Here is a 16,424-nt window from a genome sequence, read left to right as displayed (position 1 = left end):
GTAGCGATGCAGACAGAAGCGTGTACAGTATGAGCCAATCAGTGGCAGTAATGACAGAGCATGCGCTGTTACGCAAAAACCGCGTTAAGAGTGAAGCCGCGGAAGTCGAAGCGTGAAGTGGCGAGGGTTCACTGTATAATCTTTTTATAGATTCACTCCGTCCAATTAACAATACTATCCAGAAGCACAAAAAATGTGTTATAGTGTGCTAATTAAGTTTTTCATATGTAATACAAATATGAACGCTGATTTTCTAACACAGGAGGATCTGATTGATCTGATCTAACTGGCATTTTGTCAAACTCTGTGCTACACAGCATAAATATAAAGCTAACTAAATTGTGGTCCTTTGTCCTCATGTCTATATAAAGAAGATCAAGACAAAAGTTTAAAGAGTCACCTTTTAGCTAAATAACAGATTGTCTTGCAAAAGAAATATTATCATTTGTGAATGACAATAAAAAAGAAAAATCAGCTGAGACCCAGCAGTCAATGACTGCTCTGAAGCAAAGGTGAGAAGGTAAGGGGTCAGGGAAACTAGATTAATGAAAATGAAACAACCAGAGCGGAACTTATGAGAATGTTCACACACTATGAAGATTGTAACCAATGTCACTGAAAATGTTGGGTAGAAATTGTTGAATGGGAACCTGAACTGACAGCACACTTTTTATTTTTAATTTGAAGATGATTTTAACATATAGCAAAACACTTCACAGACCAAAATGATTATGAAAGAAAAAAGTTGAAAATAAGATATCATTTAAGTAAATAAAGGTGACATATAAGAAAAAGTCTAACAAATCAAATCAGTTTAAAATGAGATGGATAAAAATATGTACTGATTCTATACTGCCTATTAAAAACAGTAAATGTAACCAATTAGAATTAATTAATGTAAAATAAATGTATTTGTGTCAACAAAAAGATGAGACATTTTCTTCTGTAAGAAATACGACTTTTCAAAAAAAGCACGATTTGTTAAGTTATATTTTGGACCTAGGAACACTCAAAAATTTTTCCCCATCTAAATTCATGGGAACAACTTTGCTGTACACTGTTTTGGCTTACAACAGATTTCATAGAAATGTTCTACTTTTAGATAGCAAGGGAAACCTGTACCAGGCTTTTGAAGTTACCCAAACAAAAGTGCTACCTTAGGCATGAAAACAATTGCCACCACGTATATTTGGATTCCTCCCTTATACAAAACAGTCAAAGAGGTAAGGAGGATATGGAGTGTAAGTTATGGTCCTTACATAAAACTTTCGACTCAGCAACACAAATATATGATTAAGCAACATAGCACATAACAAAAGGTAGGTTTGAAAGAGCAGGTTTTCAATGGAAATTTCTAGCAAAGCTTGAGAAAGCTTTAAGGGAATAATAGGCACGCAAAGTGGGGGATTCAGGCAAATGAAATTGTTTAGTAAAGACACAACAATGGGGCTGATCACTATGCAAGATTGAAGGAGAGCATTTTGAGTGAAAGTAAGTGAGCAAGCATGTGCTCCTTTCTCCACCCCCATAAGTAGCTACGGTGCTGAAAATTTCTATTTTCACTTTGACAGTCATTGACAAATTCAAGTGCCTAAGTGACTGCTATCAATTTGCACGACTGCCTTTAAATTCCTATTAACCAACACCACTTGAATGGTTCCCTTAGCCTTAACCATGGAGCCCTGGGGGTGCAGTGGTTAAAGAGCTCAGCGGCCAACTGAAAGATGTGTGTAACGAACTCACCAGAACCTTTGTGAGAAAATGATGGGGCAAGCTGCCTCCCTACAGATGTACATCCTTGGAAATTCGGTGGGGCGGTTCTACTCTATCTTATACTATAGGATTGTTATGAATTGAAATGACTCCATGGTAGTGGGTTTGAGTTTATCCCCTAAAGTTATCTTGGTGATGCAATGAAAAGATTTTTGCTGAATGCAGAAATGAAAGCTATTGCTTTTTCAGGCTTCAAGGGCAAACAAAAGAAAATGCTATGCAATTTGGCTATTGAAAGCCTTCAAACTACAACATGACTAATAATAATTTCTCTCAAGTTCCTAAAACAAGATGAAACTCCCATTAATAGATGAAAGACTGCCCCTTCACTTCAAGCTCCATTGATAAATGACAGAGGAAAACTCACAAAATGTCTATGCTTTCAAAGTTCAAAGGAAAATTTCATCAAAATCTTTCAGTAACTTTCTGACAGTTGTCCAGGCATGTAAATGTGTACCTTGAATTCTGTTTGTTTGTGGGGACAGGATTGGAAAGGGGTAACAATTCTTTGCCCATTTTTTTCAGGGAAGAGAGGTGTCCAGAGTTTAAACCCCAACTCCCTTGCTCAGTAGCATTGTAAGTTCCCTTTTGAGCTTTTAGTGTCTTCTGTAAAATATGCTTAATGCCATCATCTCAAAGGATTACTGTATATTGAGAGTTTTAAATGGAATAATATGCCTGGCATTTAAGAGATGCTAAGTAGATCTGCTTTTTCTTTTTGCCACCTCTTGCTATGGTTTTAAACTCTTTATAAAAAGTAGTATTTTATAAGTTCTCAATGCCACTTGTTACTGGGGTGGTTTCACACAAAGTAGTCTTTAAGAATGGCAGCAGGGGAGAGGGTAAAAAGGGCTTTGAGGTGAAAATTCAGTAAAATCATATAGCAGTAGACAAACAAACCAATGCACACAATGGTGTTACGGACACCAATAAATTAAAATGGAGACTCTGTGGCAAGCCAACGGATGCTCAGAACAGAAGAATCAGAAGCTAAGTATGCTAAGTAGAAGTAGTAACTTGACAAAATTTTGAGTGAGATTAGTTAAAAAGTCCTTAGGAACTGAAAATACAGGGAATACAGGATGGATGAGCCCTATAGGACCAGTGGTGTGAGTGGCAAAACAGGGAGGGTGGAGGGAGAGTGGGTAGGAAAGAGGGAACCAATTGCATGGAACTGTGTGTGGCCTCCTCCCTGGGGGACGGACAACCGAAAAGTGGATGAAGGGAGAAGTCGGACAGGGCAAGATATGACAAAATACCCATTTGTAAACTATCAAGGGCTCATGCGGGAGGGGGGAGCGGGGAGGGAGGGGAAAAATGAGGACCTAATGTCGGGGGTTTAAATGGAGAGAAAATGTTTTGAGAAACGATGTACAAATGCGCTTTACACAATTGATGTGTGTATGGATTGGGATAACAGTTGTATGAGCCCCTAATAAAATGTTAAAAAAAAAAAAAAAAAGTCCTTGAGGCAAAATGCCGTGGGGAAAAGAACTTGGAATGAGGGAAACCGTTTTTTGCGTTGGGTCAAACTGAACAAAGGAGTCTGGAGGAGGAAATGGGTCAGGGGCCAGCTGCGGAGCAGAAAGGTGGAGATTTGAGACCCAAGAGACACCTTGGAAGACAGACCTCTTGGTGCTCTATCTACAAAAGGGCTTCATAAAGTTGGTGGAAAACATAATGGAAATTTTCCATGAACTTTTTGATACCTCCTCCTACTTCTAAAAAATCTATAATTGAAAAGCCTATGATGTAATTGGGTTACTGAATGGTATGACATGTGAATTACATGTCAATAAAACCGTTAAAAAACAACAAAGAAGAAAAGGTTACAGAACACAGTTCTACTCTGATACATATGGGTGGGTCATCATGAGTTGGAAGCAATTGGACAACAATTTGATTACGATAAGCAAGAATGCTCAGAAAAATAGGAGCAGATATGAAACATTCTTCAACTCACAAATTCAAATTCACTGCCATCGAGTTGGTTCTGACTCATAGCAACCCTGTAAGACAGGATAAAACAGCTTCTGTGGGATTCTGAAACTAACTCTTTACAAGAGTGGAAAGCCTTGTCTTTTTCCCACAGAGTGGCTGGTGATTTCGGAACTGCTGAACTTGTTTGTGGTTAGCAGCGCAATGTGTAACACTGCTCTCCCGAGGCTCCCGAAATATTGTTACTGAAAAGAAATTTACAAAGTTGCTTGATAAGTGAATGAATAAGGTTATGAGTCAGACACATCATGAGCAGTGAAAAAACAATCAAAAACACCTGTGACATTTCAGTCATACAATGCACCTAGGATGACACACTTAATCCTCAATATTGGCAGCAAGAGAGCTGAAGCAATGTTACAGATTTCCTAGTCCAACACCCTCATTTTACAAAGGACAATGATGTCTGACAGAATTCAGAGTAGGACACAACCCAGTGCTCTCAACTAGGTCATGCAGTCTTGCCATACAGGAAGTTTGGAATGTCAAAAGAATCAATTTTGGAGAAGGGAGAGTTTGTGGGGATAATGGGGAGAAGCAAACATAAGTGTCCTTTGAATAGACAACAGTCATTTTTACTACCCTAGAAGACATGTTAAGTGCACAGTGGGTTATGGACTGGGCTGCTACCCACAAGGTCAGTCGTTGAAACCCATCAGCCACTCCTTGGGAGAATGATGAAGCTTTCTGCTCCTATAACGATTTAAAGCCTTAAAAACACAAGGGGGCAGTTCTACTCTGCCCTGTGGGATATCACTAGGAGTCAGAATTGAATCAATGGCAGTGAATGAGTGTGTCAAAAAGTAAAACTGCCGTAAATGGAAGTTTCAATACTGGTCAATCACTGACTCAGCAGCACATAATCCCACCAACTGCAATCCAGTCAATTTTGACACAGTAACCATGGCAGAGTGGTTATGCATTAGGTCGCTAACCTCAAGGTCAGTGGTTTGAAACCACCAGCTGCTCCATAGGAGAAAGATAGGACTTTCTATTCCTTTAAAGAATTAGAGTCTCAGAAACTCCCAGGGGCAGTTCTACCCTGTCCTATAGGGTCGCAAGGGGTCAAAATCAAATAAATGGCAGTAAGTGGGTACAAAAGCAAACAGCCTCATCTCTCTCCCAGGAGCAGCTGTCGGGTTTTTGAATGCGCAATCTAGCAGTCCAATTCAATGCATGCATGGCAGTGCCACCAGGGCTCCTTGCAGTGGGTAATGGGTTGGCATTAAATAAGACGGTCATTCAAGTGGAAATGTCAAGTAGTCAATTGGAGATATGGGATTAGAATAGAATTAATTACATGGGCTCTTATATATTTATTAGACCATCAATTTCTTCATTTTATAACTGCTAATACATTTCAGAATAAAAGTGCTTCGTAACTCCTATCCCCCATTTTTCAGGATAATATTAAGCATGTTTATAATATAAGTAGTAATTGTGACAAGTAGGAGGGATTAAATCAAACCTCTGCCATATTTTCTGCAGGATGCAGCAGAGTTTTACGAGTAAGCTCATTTTGTTAACAGCTGATGTATAATTTTAGATTGCACCTCTAGGTTTCAAGTGTGACAGCTGAATTACTCAAGCTTTACATTTTCTGTGCTTTCTTTCCCAACAATAGAGGGGAAAAAAATCTCAAGATCCAAGACTAGCCAGCTATATCTTAATAATAAAAGGACTACATCAAACTCCAGCCTTACATGTAGTTAATATTTGTCTTCCCACAGATTCGACAAATCATTTATATTTACTTTTGTAGTAATGGAAACATCAGTTTAAAAAAGGCTTAAGTAGATGTTGTTTTATCACAAAAGGTGGTAAGAATTTTTAAAATATTGTAAATGATTTTTAGTTTATATTAATTCCAACATATACTCTATAATTACCCTCTTGGATAATTTACTGCTTGTCATTAGGAGGTCCCTCAAAGACCAGAGAGCATTTTTAAAGCTTTCAGCATATTTAAATAGCAAATATCCATGGCAACAGAGTACCATACTCCAATTTCAGAAGTGGAAAAACACATTACTGAGGGAAGCCTGATTTTTGTTCTTATGTTCTAGTCACTCATGTACATTAACAGTAAGTGGTTGGGTGGTAGTTTTCCACTCTAACTACTCATGAAATGAGTGAAGAAGAGAGCAATTAAAAACAAAGTGCTTTTTCCTTACAACATTATGGATGATGAGGACTCCAAATTAATCACATCAAATACGCATAAAAAAATTTGGAATTACAACTCCATGTAATTATGTTTTATTAAGAATCCTTGTAGCCAGATTTTAAATTTAAAATGAACTCCGAAATAAGTTCAGAAATAAACTCATACACTTGTACTTGTCTGATTTTTTATGAGCATACCAAGATATGCACAAAGATTCTCATTTGTAATAGAAAAAGAACTAGCCCCCCTTCAAACATTTGTAAATCACAGAATGTATCCACAAGTTCTTGTACAGCCAATACCAGGAATCTGAGGTAGTCGGTAAAAAATTGCATTGTGAAGATCATGAAGGAGTTTATATGGTAAATGAGGAAAACTTAATTATCAACTTCACAGCTAGCATGAAACTCAATGATGTTAGACCAAAAGCTTTTACACTAAGATTAAGAACAAGGCACAAAGATAGCTGCTTTCACCACTGCCATTCAACATTTTACTGGAAGTGTTAGCCAGAGCAAGTAGGCATGAAAAATAAATAAAAGACATCTGTGAGCTATCAATCAGGTCACAGCCTGAAAGGAAGGCCCAAAAACTATGTTCACAGATGACATGAACCCATATCTAGAAAATCTCACACTCTACAAGATTTGGTACTGGAGCTAATAAATGAATGTTTCTCAATGAGCAAGCTGAAAAAGAATTTAAGAAAACAACTCCATTCACAACAGCATCTGAAAGAATGAAATACCAAGGAGGTGAAAGAGTTAAATGCAGACAATGACAAGACATTGTAGTTACAGAAATTTACAAACCCAAATAGATACAGACACCATCTGTTAATGGATTGGAAAGCTTAAATGTTGTTATGATGAAAACACTACCCAAAGTGATAAGCAGGTATTACACATTGCCTATCAAATTTTGAACTGCCTCAATTTTGTAAAAGCAGACAAACTAGTCCTAAATGTTATATGGAATTGCAAGGTCCAGAATAGACAGAACAATCTTGATAAAGAACAAACTGAAAAGACTCCCACTTCCCAATTTGAAAACTTACCACAAAACTGTACTAAGCAAAATGTGTGGTAATAGCACAAGAACAGAAACACAGACCAATGGAATAGAACCGAGTTTAGAAATAAACTCATACACTTGCACTTGTCTGATTTTTGAAGAGGATACTAAGACTATCCAATGGAGAAAGAACAGTGTTGTGGCAGTTAGATTTTATATCAACTTGCCACCTATGTGAAAGTGTACCAGTGGAGTCCAACCTATGAATCAGGTCATAGTCTGAAGATGCCCCCCTTCGGGATGTGGCCTTTTTATAAGAGAAACATTGAGGACTTCTCCATCCTCTCTTTGCCCGCCCCGCTCCCTCCCTTAACCTTCATCCTTGCTGGGACTCTCTCTGCCTCCAGGATCAGCCCCACGTGGGCAGCTCCCAGACCCTGGGAGAAAACCTGGGAGATGCCTGCACCCTGCCATGTTTCCACTGACCTTGGATCCTCACAACTCTGCACCCACTGACCTGTGACTCCTTACACCCTGCTTCACCTTTCTGTGTTATCAGCTTGCTGATATATGAGTCTGAAGAGCGCTCCAGCTAGCGTCAAATCCACGGACTTACCTTAAACTGGGCTGGCATGCGTTCTTGATAGAAATTACTCCTTGATATAAAGTTCTTTCTCATAGATATGAGTGTCACTGGCTTTGTTTCTCTACACAACCCTGTCTAACACAAGTGATGCTGGTATACCTGGATATTCACATGCAAAAACCTGAATTTGGACTCAGAACCCACACCACAAAGAAAAAGAAGTAAACACTGATCAAAGACCTAAACGTAAGAGCTAAAATGATAAACTTTTCGGAGAAAATACCAGGGGGCTTCAAAAAGTTCATAGAAAAACTAGAAATTAAAAGACAATGGAATTTTTTTCATCAATTTTTTTGGTTGCCCCCTCACATAAGTTATCTTCATGATCTTGGATTGGATAATTTTTTTTAAGGACAGAGGAAACCCAACATCTATCTGCAAGTTTCGCACATGGATTAAGCCTCTGGTGAACCCTCTCTTACCACAGTCAAGGGATGGGAATAGCCTTGCTATCAAATAGAAAGTGTTGTAAAATCGATTGTAGTAGATGCAGTTAAGTTAGAATGTAATCCCTTATCACTTGATCTTTTTGACCCATCCGTTTTGAATATTTTATGCTTTCTTTTTTATTGAAGTTTTTCTATGTATTGTCAAGTCATTGGTGGTTTTATTTTGTTTGTTTGCTTGCTTCCTGTTTGTGTTTTATATGATTTTTCTGCATATGAAATCCCGGATAGGTAGATCACTAGAGACAGTAACTGGACTGATAATTTCCCAGGGGCATGGTAAGGAAAGATGGGAGGGAAATGAGGAGCTAACAACAATGTATACAAGAAAAAAATGTTTTGAACCTGATTGTGGTGATGACTGCACAAATCTTAACATGATTGAAGATTAAATTGTATGATATGAAATATATGCCAATAAAACCATGAGAAAGAAAAAGGTGAAGACAAACCACAGAATGGGATAAAATATTAGCAAATCAATTATCTGATTAAGAATCTAGTAGCCAGAATATATAATTAGCCCTTACAAGTCAACAATAAAGATAAATAACCCAATTAAAAATAGGTAAAGGATTTGAATAACTATTTCTCCACAGAAGTTAAGCAAATGGCCGGGTATTACATTAAAAGATGCTCAATATCATAGGTCATTAGGGAAACATAATTCAAATCCACTTCATACCGCAGAAGATAGCTATAATAAAAACCAGATTATGACAAGTGTTGACAATGATGTGAAGAATTTGGAACCTTCATACAAGGCTGGTGGGAAAATAAAATGGTGTCCACTTTGAAAAAATGAGGCATTTCTTCACAAAGTGAAACAGACCTACCATAGAAACCAATTGCCTTCAAGTTGATTATGACTCACAGTGACCCCATAAGTCAGAATAGAGAACTGTACTCCATAATGATTTTCAGTGGCTGATTTTTTTAGAAGGAGATCATCTGGGTTTCTTCTGGGGTTTATCAGGGTAGACCAGAACCTCCAACCTTTGGATATGCATCTAAGTGCACTAAACTATACCACCTAGGGATTCACACAAGGGGTCGCCATGAGTCAGAATCCAGTCTACAGCAACTAGTTTTTTAGTGCTACCACATGACCTAACAATTCCACCCCTAGGTGCAATCAACAGAAAGCAAAGTATGTTCACATAAAAACTTGGACTTGAATATTCATAGGAACATTGTTCAGAATAGCCACAGTATAAAAACAACCCAGATGTCCATAAGCTCGTGAATGGAAGAATTAAAATATAGCATATGCTAACAGAATATTATTTTGCCATAAAAATAAATGAAGTACTGATATCTACAATATGGGTAAATCTTAAAAATATTATGCTATTAGAAAGAGGTCAGGCATACAAGGCCTTATAAATATTATTGTTTGGCTGCTGTAATCAGATTTTTGATGACTTATAGCACAAGCACAATTGAAGGAATACAAACTACAAAAACCGAGGGGGTTCTAGATTATTTTTCACTTCTTTTAAAACTTCTCTTAATTTTCGGTGCAACATTACAATAGAAAACAAAGGAAAACCCTGAGACCCATCTAAATATCTGTTACTAGGGGAATGATGAAATAAATTACGATGCAGCAATCAAAAAGAATGAGCTATATAAGTTGAAAAACACCAAGGGTTGAACCGTGGCTGAAGTATGATCCCAACCAACGATATGCAAATGGGCTTCTATGTGTACAAGCATTCAACATTATAACCCCAGCAAAGGGGAACGTGGAGACTATTCTTTTCAATTTTATGTCATTCTGAGCTATTTGGATTTTATAATAAAAATGTCTTAAATAAAACAACCTGGACTATTTATACGGCTTTTGACCATAATAGGTAGGCACTCATATGTCTATTAAGGAAGATATTTTTTTTGTGTTAGAAAAGTTTCTTTAAATGTTACTGTCTTTTTCGTTCTGAAAATGCATGCTGAATCTACATTTTTCTGGAACATTACAGCCATTATGAATCGGCATTTTCAAACAATCTGCCATTTTCAAACTCAAAGCCATTTCACAGGACTATGGGTACTAATAGAAGGAAAACATCTCTCTGTACAAAGAGAACACAGAATGAAAAATTATACCGTTATTTCAAAGAGCAATAAAAAATATGTATTTATGGTCATCCTGGTTTCTGTTCTTCGATATTGTGACTCTGATTCGAGTACATTGTGCGTATGAGGACACAAATGCAGAAGAGTAAATTTGCTTGGCTTCCTGCAATGAGAAGCCTGATGATATATATACTGATGATAATATTATCCAAGTATTAAATTACCCGACAAGCTACAAAAAGACATCAGTAATATGGGAAACCTAAAAGGTACATTAACAATAATCAAGGATCCACATTACATCTTATAATTCTTAACCTTCAAACATGTTGCCAAAAAATCGCCAGGAATGGATAAACACTGGAGAAATGTGCTTTCAGTTGGGGATGAACACGTTAAAATGCAAATACATACTTCTATTTATGTGGCAGTGATGCCAATAAAGAAAAAAACCATTTATATATATATATATATATACCTGCCATTCAAACTCACTATCTGACCAGTCCCAGTAAGTGCTGATAGAAGAAGAGACATCACTGCAGACACTCCCTTCAGGAAATAAATCAAAAGAAGTGAAGTCTTGATCATCTAACAAGGAATAGCAGTCATCTTGGTCTCCAACAGACACGGATGAAAACAGCTCCTCACTGCATTCTGAACTGGCAACACTTGTTCCACAAGACGTTAAGTTCCACCTGGCAAAACACAACAGAAAAGAAATCACAAGAGGAACTATACAATTTTAAGAGATTAATGGGAAACAGCACTATATATTTAGATATGACCAAGATATGTTGTGATTATTTTTAAAGAGTCCTTATCTTTTAAGGACATAAACACACACACACACACACACACACACACACACACACGAAACAGATCTGTATAGGTTTAGTATTAAGGTAGGAGAAGGACATTGGGCCTCCACTCAAGTACTCCCTCAACGCAAGAATACTTTGTTCTATTAAATTGGCATTCTATGATGCTCACCTTCCCGACACAACCGCTGAAGACAAAGTGAGTGAATAAGCAAATGTGGTGAAGAAAGCTGATGGTGCCCGGCTATCAAAAAGTATAGTGTCTGGGGTCTTAAAGGCTTGAAGGTAATCAAGCGGCCATCAAGCTCAGAAGCAACAAAGCCCACATGGAAGAAGCACACCAGCCTATGCGATCACAAGGTGTCGAAGGGATCAGGTATAAGGCATCATCAGAAAAAAAAATCTTACCACAGTGAATGATGGGGGGAGTGCGGAGTGGAGACCCAAAGCCCATTAGCAGGCCACTGGAGACCCCCTTGCAGAGGGGTCTCGGGGAGGAGACAAGCTAGTCAGGGGGCAATGTAGCAACGATGAAAAATACAACTTTCCTCTAGTTCCAAAATGTTTCCTCCCCGCCCCCACTATCATGATATGAATTCCACCTTGCAAGTCTGGCTAGACCAGAGGATGTACACTGGTACAGATAGGAACTGGAAATCCAGGGAATCCAGGGCAGATGATCCCTATAGGACCAGTTGTGTGAGTGGTGATACTGGGAGGGTAGAGGGAGAATGGGTTGGAAAGAGGGAACCGATTACAAGGAACTATATGTGGCCTCCTCCCTGGGGGACAGACAACAGAAAAGTGGGTGAAGGGAGACGTTGGACAGGGCAAGATATGACAAAATAACAATTTATAAATTATCAAGGGCTCATGAGGGAGGGGGAGCAGGGAGGGAGGGGAAAAATGAGGACCTAATGCCAGGGGCTTACGTGGAGAGGAAATGTTTTGAGAATGATGAGGGCAATGAATGTACAAATGCGCTTTACACAATTGATGTATGTATGGATTGTGATAAGAGTTGTATGAGCCCCTAATAAAATGATTAAGAAAAAAAAAAAAAGAAACAGATCTGGGGTTTGGCTCAAAGAATAAGGAAGGCAGTTTGGGAATGGGTAGAAGTATAGGTGAAGCATGTTCCAGGGACTGTAAATCTTTGAAGGAGCAGGCAGGCTCATCTCTTCATCTCTCCTAAGGGGCGTCTGGTGGGTTTGAACCACCAAACTTGTGGTCTGCTCATCATCATTGCACCCACAGCAAGGAAAAGGTGACATCAATATTTTAAGGCAGCCCACATTTTGTATGAAGAGTAATGAGTACAAAATACAGTAAGTACTCTGTACAAAGTAACTAATTATACAAAATAAGAGGGGAATTTTTTAAATGGCTAAATTGAGAAAAACTGGATTTAATGAAGGATAAGTAACAATTAAATAATAGATAAATACCAAGCTTTCTTCAGGAAGTTATTACTTCAGCAGCTTATTAGTATCAGAAAGGCAGAACCATTATTTTAAGGATTAATTCCCTATACTGCTTCCAGTAGCATGATAGGAGTGGAGGTTTATGCCCAAATCTACATTTCTAACCTGAATATTTCTCCAAAGATTGATTCCATTCTCAAAAAGTCCCCCAATTCCTCCTGCCTTTGTTAACGACCCTTTCTTCAAGGAAGGGGATTCTTCCATCTACAACCATTATACACCTTTGATTTCTAAATCTAGATAAGAAAATTGGGGGTCACAGGGTTATAAAAGACACATGATAGTCTTGGGTTTTTTTTTTTTAAGTTAATGGTAATTGAAAATGGGGATCTCAAATCACATCACTGAGTAATTGATTCACAGAATAGTACATTTCATATCTTGCCAAATAGGGAGTATAAAAAGTAAAGACACTGTCCTCCTCTACACTTTTCACAATTGTTTAATGTCAAGGTACTGAAGCACTCCTGAAAGGCGATGAGAAGAACACATCTGACAGCATTAACCTGCTTCATCTCATCAGTTGATTATACCCAAAATCCACTCTGATTCATAGTGATCTAATGAAACAGAGTAGAACTGCTCCTGTGGGTTTCCAAGACTGGAACACTTTACAGGAGTAGAAAGCCTCATCTTTCTCCCCAAGAGCAGCAGGCTGACCTTGACCCCAACTCCTGGTCATTTTACCTTGAGCCTACCATAATTACGCACTTTTTAAAATGTGCTCAATGGTTTTGTTTTGTTTGTTTGTTTGTCTGTTTATGGTGGTTAGCAGGGCAGGTTGGTGATTAACATGGTTGATGTACAAAAAACAGAGCAGTGGGGAATTGCTGAGAGAGAACGTTGCATCAGAACAATCCTGTCTCCCAAACCAGCAAAAACAAGTTCAAAATGTGCTGTATTTCTCATGCTTTCTAAACATCTGTTTACCAGCCTATTGAAATTTCTTTGTGTCTCTTTATTTTCACTTTCTCACCATTCTGGACAATTCTAACTCTGCCCTAAGATTCTAAAAGACACTCCTAGGGCAGTGTGAATTCTTAGGAAACTGGCTGTGTCCATGTAATTTGATTGTCCACTGAACCTAGACTAGTAACCATCCAACCGAAGTCACCAATGTCTCTAATCTGAACACTGCCTGCATTAAACTGTCAATCCTCTGTTTCTGCCCAACGCAAGCATTTCTCCCCTAGCTACTACCTGCTTTTCTTTTTTTTTTTAAATACTTCCCTTTCTCCTACCCAACCTTTCACAAGGCACTTAGGCCATAAGTATTAGTGCGTTGACTCTTTCTGTTACTAGAGATTGTCAATGTGGCCCAGATTCAGGAGAATGAGCATGAGCAAACACAAAACTGTGGACATCATCAGAAGGCACTGTTTGAACAGCCTCCAAAAGTCTTCTCATCAGCTATCAAGCAGGGTGCAAAAGATAAAGGAAAGCAAATGGGTAAATCAAGCTGGTAAAGCAAATATCTACCCACTGACAAACTTCTCCACTTTCCATGAAATTTGTTTTCAGTAACTGAAGCGAAAGCAGTAGATCTCGGCTACTGAGATCTGATTTTTAGAAGGCTGCTTCAATTGGTGAATGACATGAAGGGGGAGGGGGTGCACAGTATGGACAATCTTAAAATTAAAAACAAAAAGACCCAACTCCCTAAACTTACTTTTGCCTATGTAGATGTTTTAGCCGTTTGCTTCTCCCTGGAAAGAAAATGCCCAGAAGTATATAGTCCTCTGCAATGCCATCATGAAGACAGTTAGGAAGGGAGAACACGCCAAACAGGAATAAAAAGGCAAGCTAGTCTACGACAGGAATATCTGCGACAATTATTCCCTTGATCTCTGCCGCAAAGGGTACAGGAGACTCCCGACTGCTATTCCAAGCCTTGGAAAATGTAGGGTAGTTAAAAAAACAAAACAGTGTAGGAAAGAACCTTTAAAAGACCAAGCAGCAGATAGCAACTAGGAAAATACAATGCTTCAAATGGAAAAACAGGTACTTCACAGGAACCACCTACATCCCTGTGCCTCACCTCACTATCCCATTTTGGAATATATCCTTGACCTGACTGTGATTCCTAAGAAAGAAGCCTGGCTAAACACAAAGAAGGAATGGGGAAGAGAAACAGAACAATCTCGAAGAAATATACTACCCACTCAATCACCTACACTGGCTTGGTCAGTCCTTCCCTCTGTCCATACTCTCTGGTGCCATCATCTGAGGAAGGTGGATTTTGAAATCATTGTGCTTTTCCTCCTTCATTGTGCGGTTGGCTCTGCTGCAATGCGCCAAAGACCAAATACGTACAAAAGTAGGCTTCTACATAATTTTAGCATGCAAAACATCCAGAGCACACTTGAGCACATGAGTATTTCATCTATAACGAAAAAAAAAACTGAACTCACTGCCAATCCAGTTGATGACAACTCATAGCAACCCTGCAGGACAGGGGCGAACTGCCCCTGTTGAGTTTCTGAGATGAACTGTTAATGCTAGTAGAAAGCCCCATCCTTTTCCCTCAGCACTGCTGCAGGTTTCAAAAACTGCTGACCTTATGGATAACAGCCCAATGCATAACCACTGTGCCACTAGGGCCCTGTACTTCAGCTATGTGAAGGGTTAAATATAAATAGGCTTTTGTGAGTTGGTCTGCAAAATGATAAGGACCATTTCTAATATCAGTTTAAAGTTTTATCAGGGACTCCAATGGCTTGGCTTTGCCTGACTAAGTTGTACGACCTTCAACTCAGGCTTTTTCCTCCAGGTCTGTTTCCTCGTTTTTACCAGGAGAATTAGGAACAGTACAACCATGTCCATTAGAAACATCTTAACACTTATGCTCCATGTGATTATTTAACTATAAGGCCATGCTTTCCATAGACTACAACTTCCCTTTAAGTGAGGATCATGTTTTATATTCTCTTGTACCTGGGTAGGAGCTAAAGCCTTCAAAGAGCTCACAGCAAAAATGTGGATCAGAAATCAGAACAAGAAAAGATAATTGACCACCAAGATTCTCCAGAATTGACCTCCTGCCCTTGTCCTCTACCCACCAGGATTTTTCCATCTTTTCTCAACCCCACACTCCACCCCTGTCTTTTGTGTCCATATCTCAAATCTCCACCTAGGTAAGGGTTGCATCTAAAACAGCTTAAAATCCTCTACAACCCTTCGTACTAACACCTCAAGGCTGGCATGAGCGAATTCTCCAGGATGCTTTATCTGCCATTAACACCAGTCAGCAAGAGCTGCACCTCTGAACAAATTTGTACCAAGCGGCTTCAAAAATTAGGTGGAAATTTTCCATTCTCTTTTCATATGATTTCTTCATGAACCTTTCTGAAGCCCCCTTGCATCCTAAGTCCATCCTAGCCTCACTCCATCACCCCCCCACCTCCACCTTTCCACCACTGGGGCAGCAATGCAAGGGGTATGCTACAGGAAACATCCAGATCGAATGAAGGTTATCCATTTTGGTAGGATTTGAAGCGCCAAGTTCATAAAGGAGAAAAGAAAGGGGTGTGTGTGTAAATCATCTGGTTTCCTAGAGATGCACTAAAAAAATAAAGAAATAAAACACGGGGTTGGGTAGGTGAGGGAGAAAATACAGATGTGGATTGGGGAAAATTAGAAGTCCTAAATTTCAAAGTCACCTTTCAAACGATCCCCGGCTGGATTTTTGATCTGTACGAAATCTACTAGCTAGGGTACTGGAAACAGAAGGGGTTAAAATTTAGGGACTGAATGGAAACAGGACAGCATCTAAAACTCCAGGGTTGGGGGTTTGGGTCTTGCAGGGTACCCATGGCGGCAGGGGTGAGGCGAGGAAGCAGCGAACGGAAGAATCACTATAGCCAAAAAGATGAATAGAGAAAAGCGCCAAGGTAAAATGCCGGTTGAAAGGAAAATCGGAGGGCATGGGTGAACACAGGCGGGAGGGGGGTGGGGAGCAGACCAGGGACAGGGAAGGAGCCCGGGAAGGAGCGACGG

At 39.1% G+C, this 16,424-nt stretch overlaps 1 protein-coding gene across 2 annotated transcripts in view; it reads right to left on the bottom strand.

Annotated features, from left to right (window-relative positions):
* FAM199X (family with sequence similarity 199, X-linked) overlaps positions 1-16,424 on the bottom strand; it is a 26,234-nt gene that overhangs the window by 9,206 nt on the left and 604 nt on the right. For both annotated transcript variants that reach the window (XM_004717729.2, XM_045290656.1), the window contains exon 2: positions 10,602-10,821. In XM_004717729.2, the coding sequence (XP_004717786.1) occupies positions 10,602-10,821 (220 nt within the window). The remainder of the gene's footprint in view (positions 1-10,601; positions 10,822-16,424) is intronic.

Source organism: Echinops telfairi, unplaced genomic scaffold (genome assembly GCF_000313985.2).
Source record: "Echinops telfairi isolate 266 unplaced genomic scaffold, ASM31398v2 ScPeMD7_47;HRSCAF=170, whole genome shotgun sequence".
NCBI lineage: Eukaryota > Metazoa > Chordata > Mammalia > Afrosoricida > Tenrecidae > Echinops > Echinops telfairi.
The sequence above is the reverse complement of the archived record's forward strand: the minus strand, read 5'-3'. Positions and strand labels throughout refer to the sequence as shown.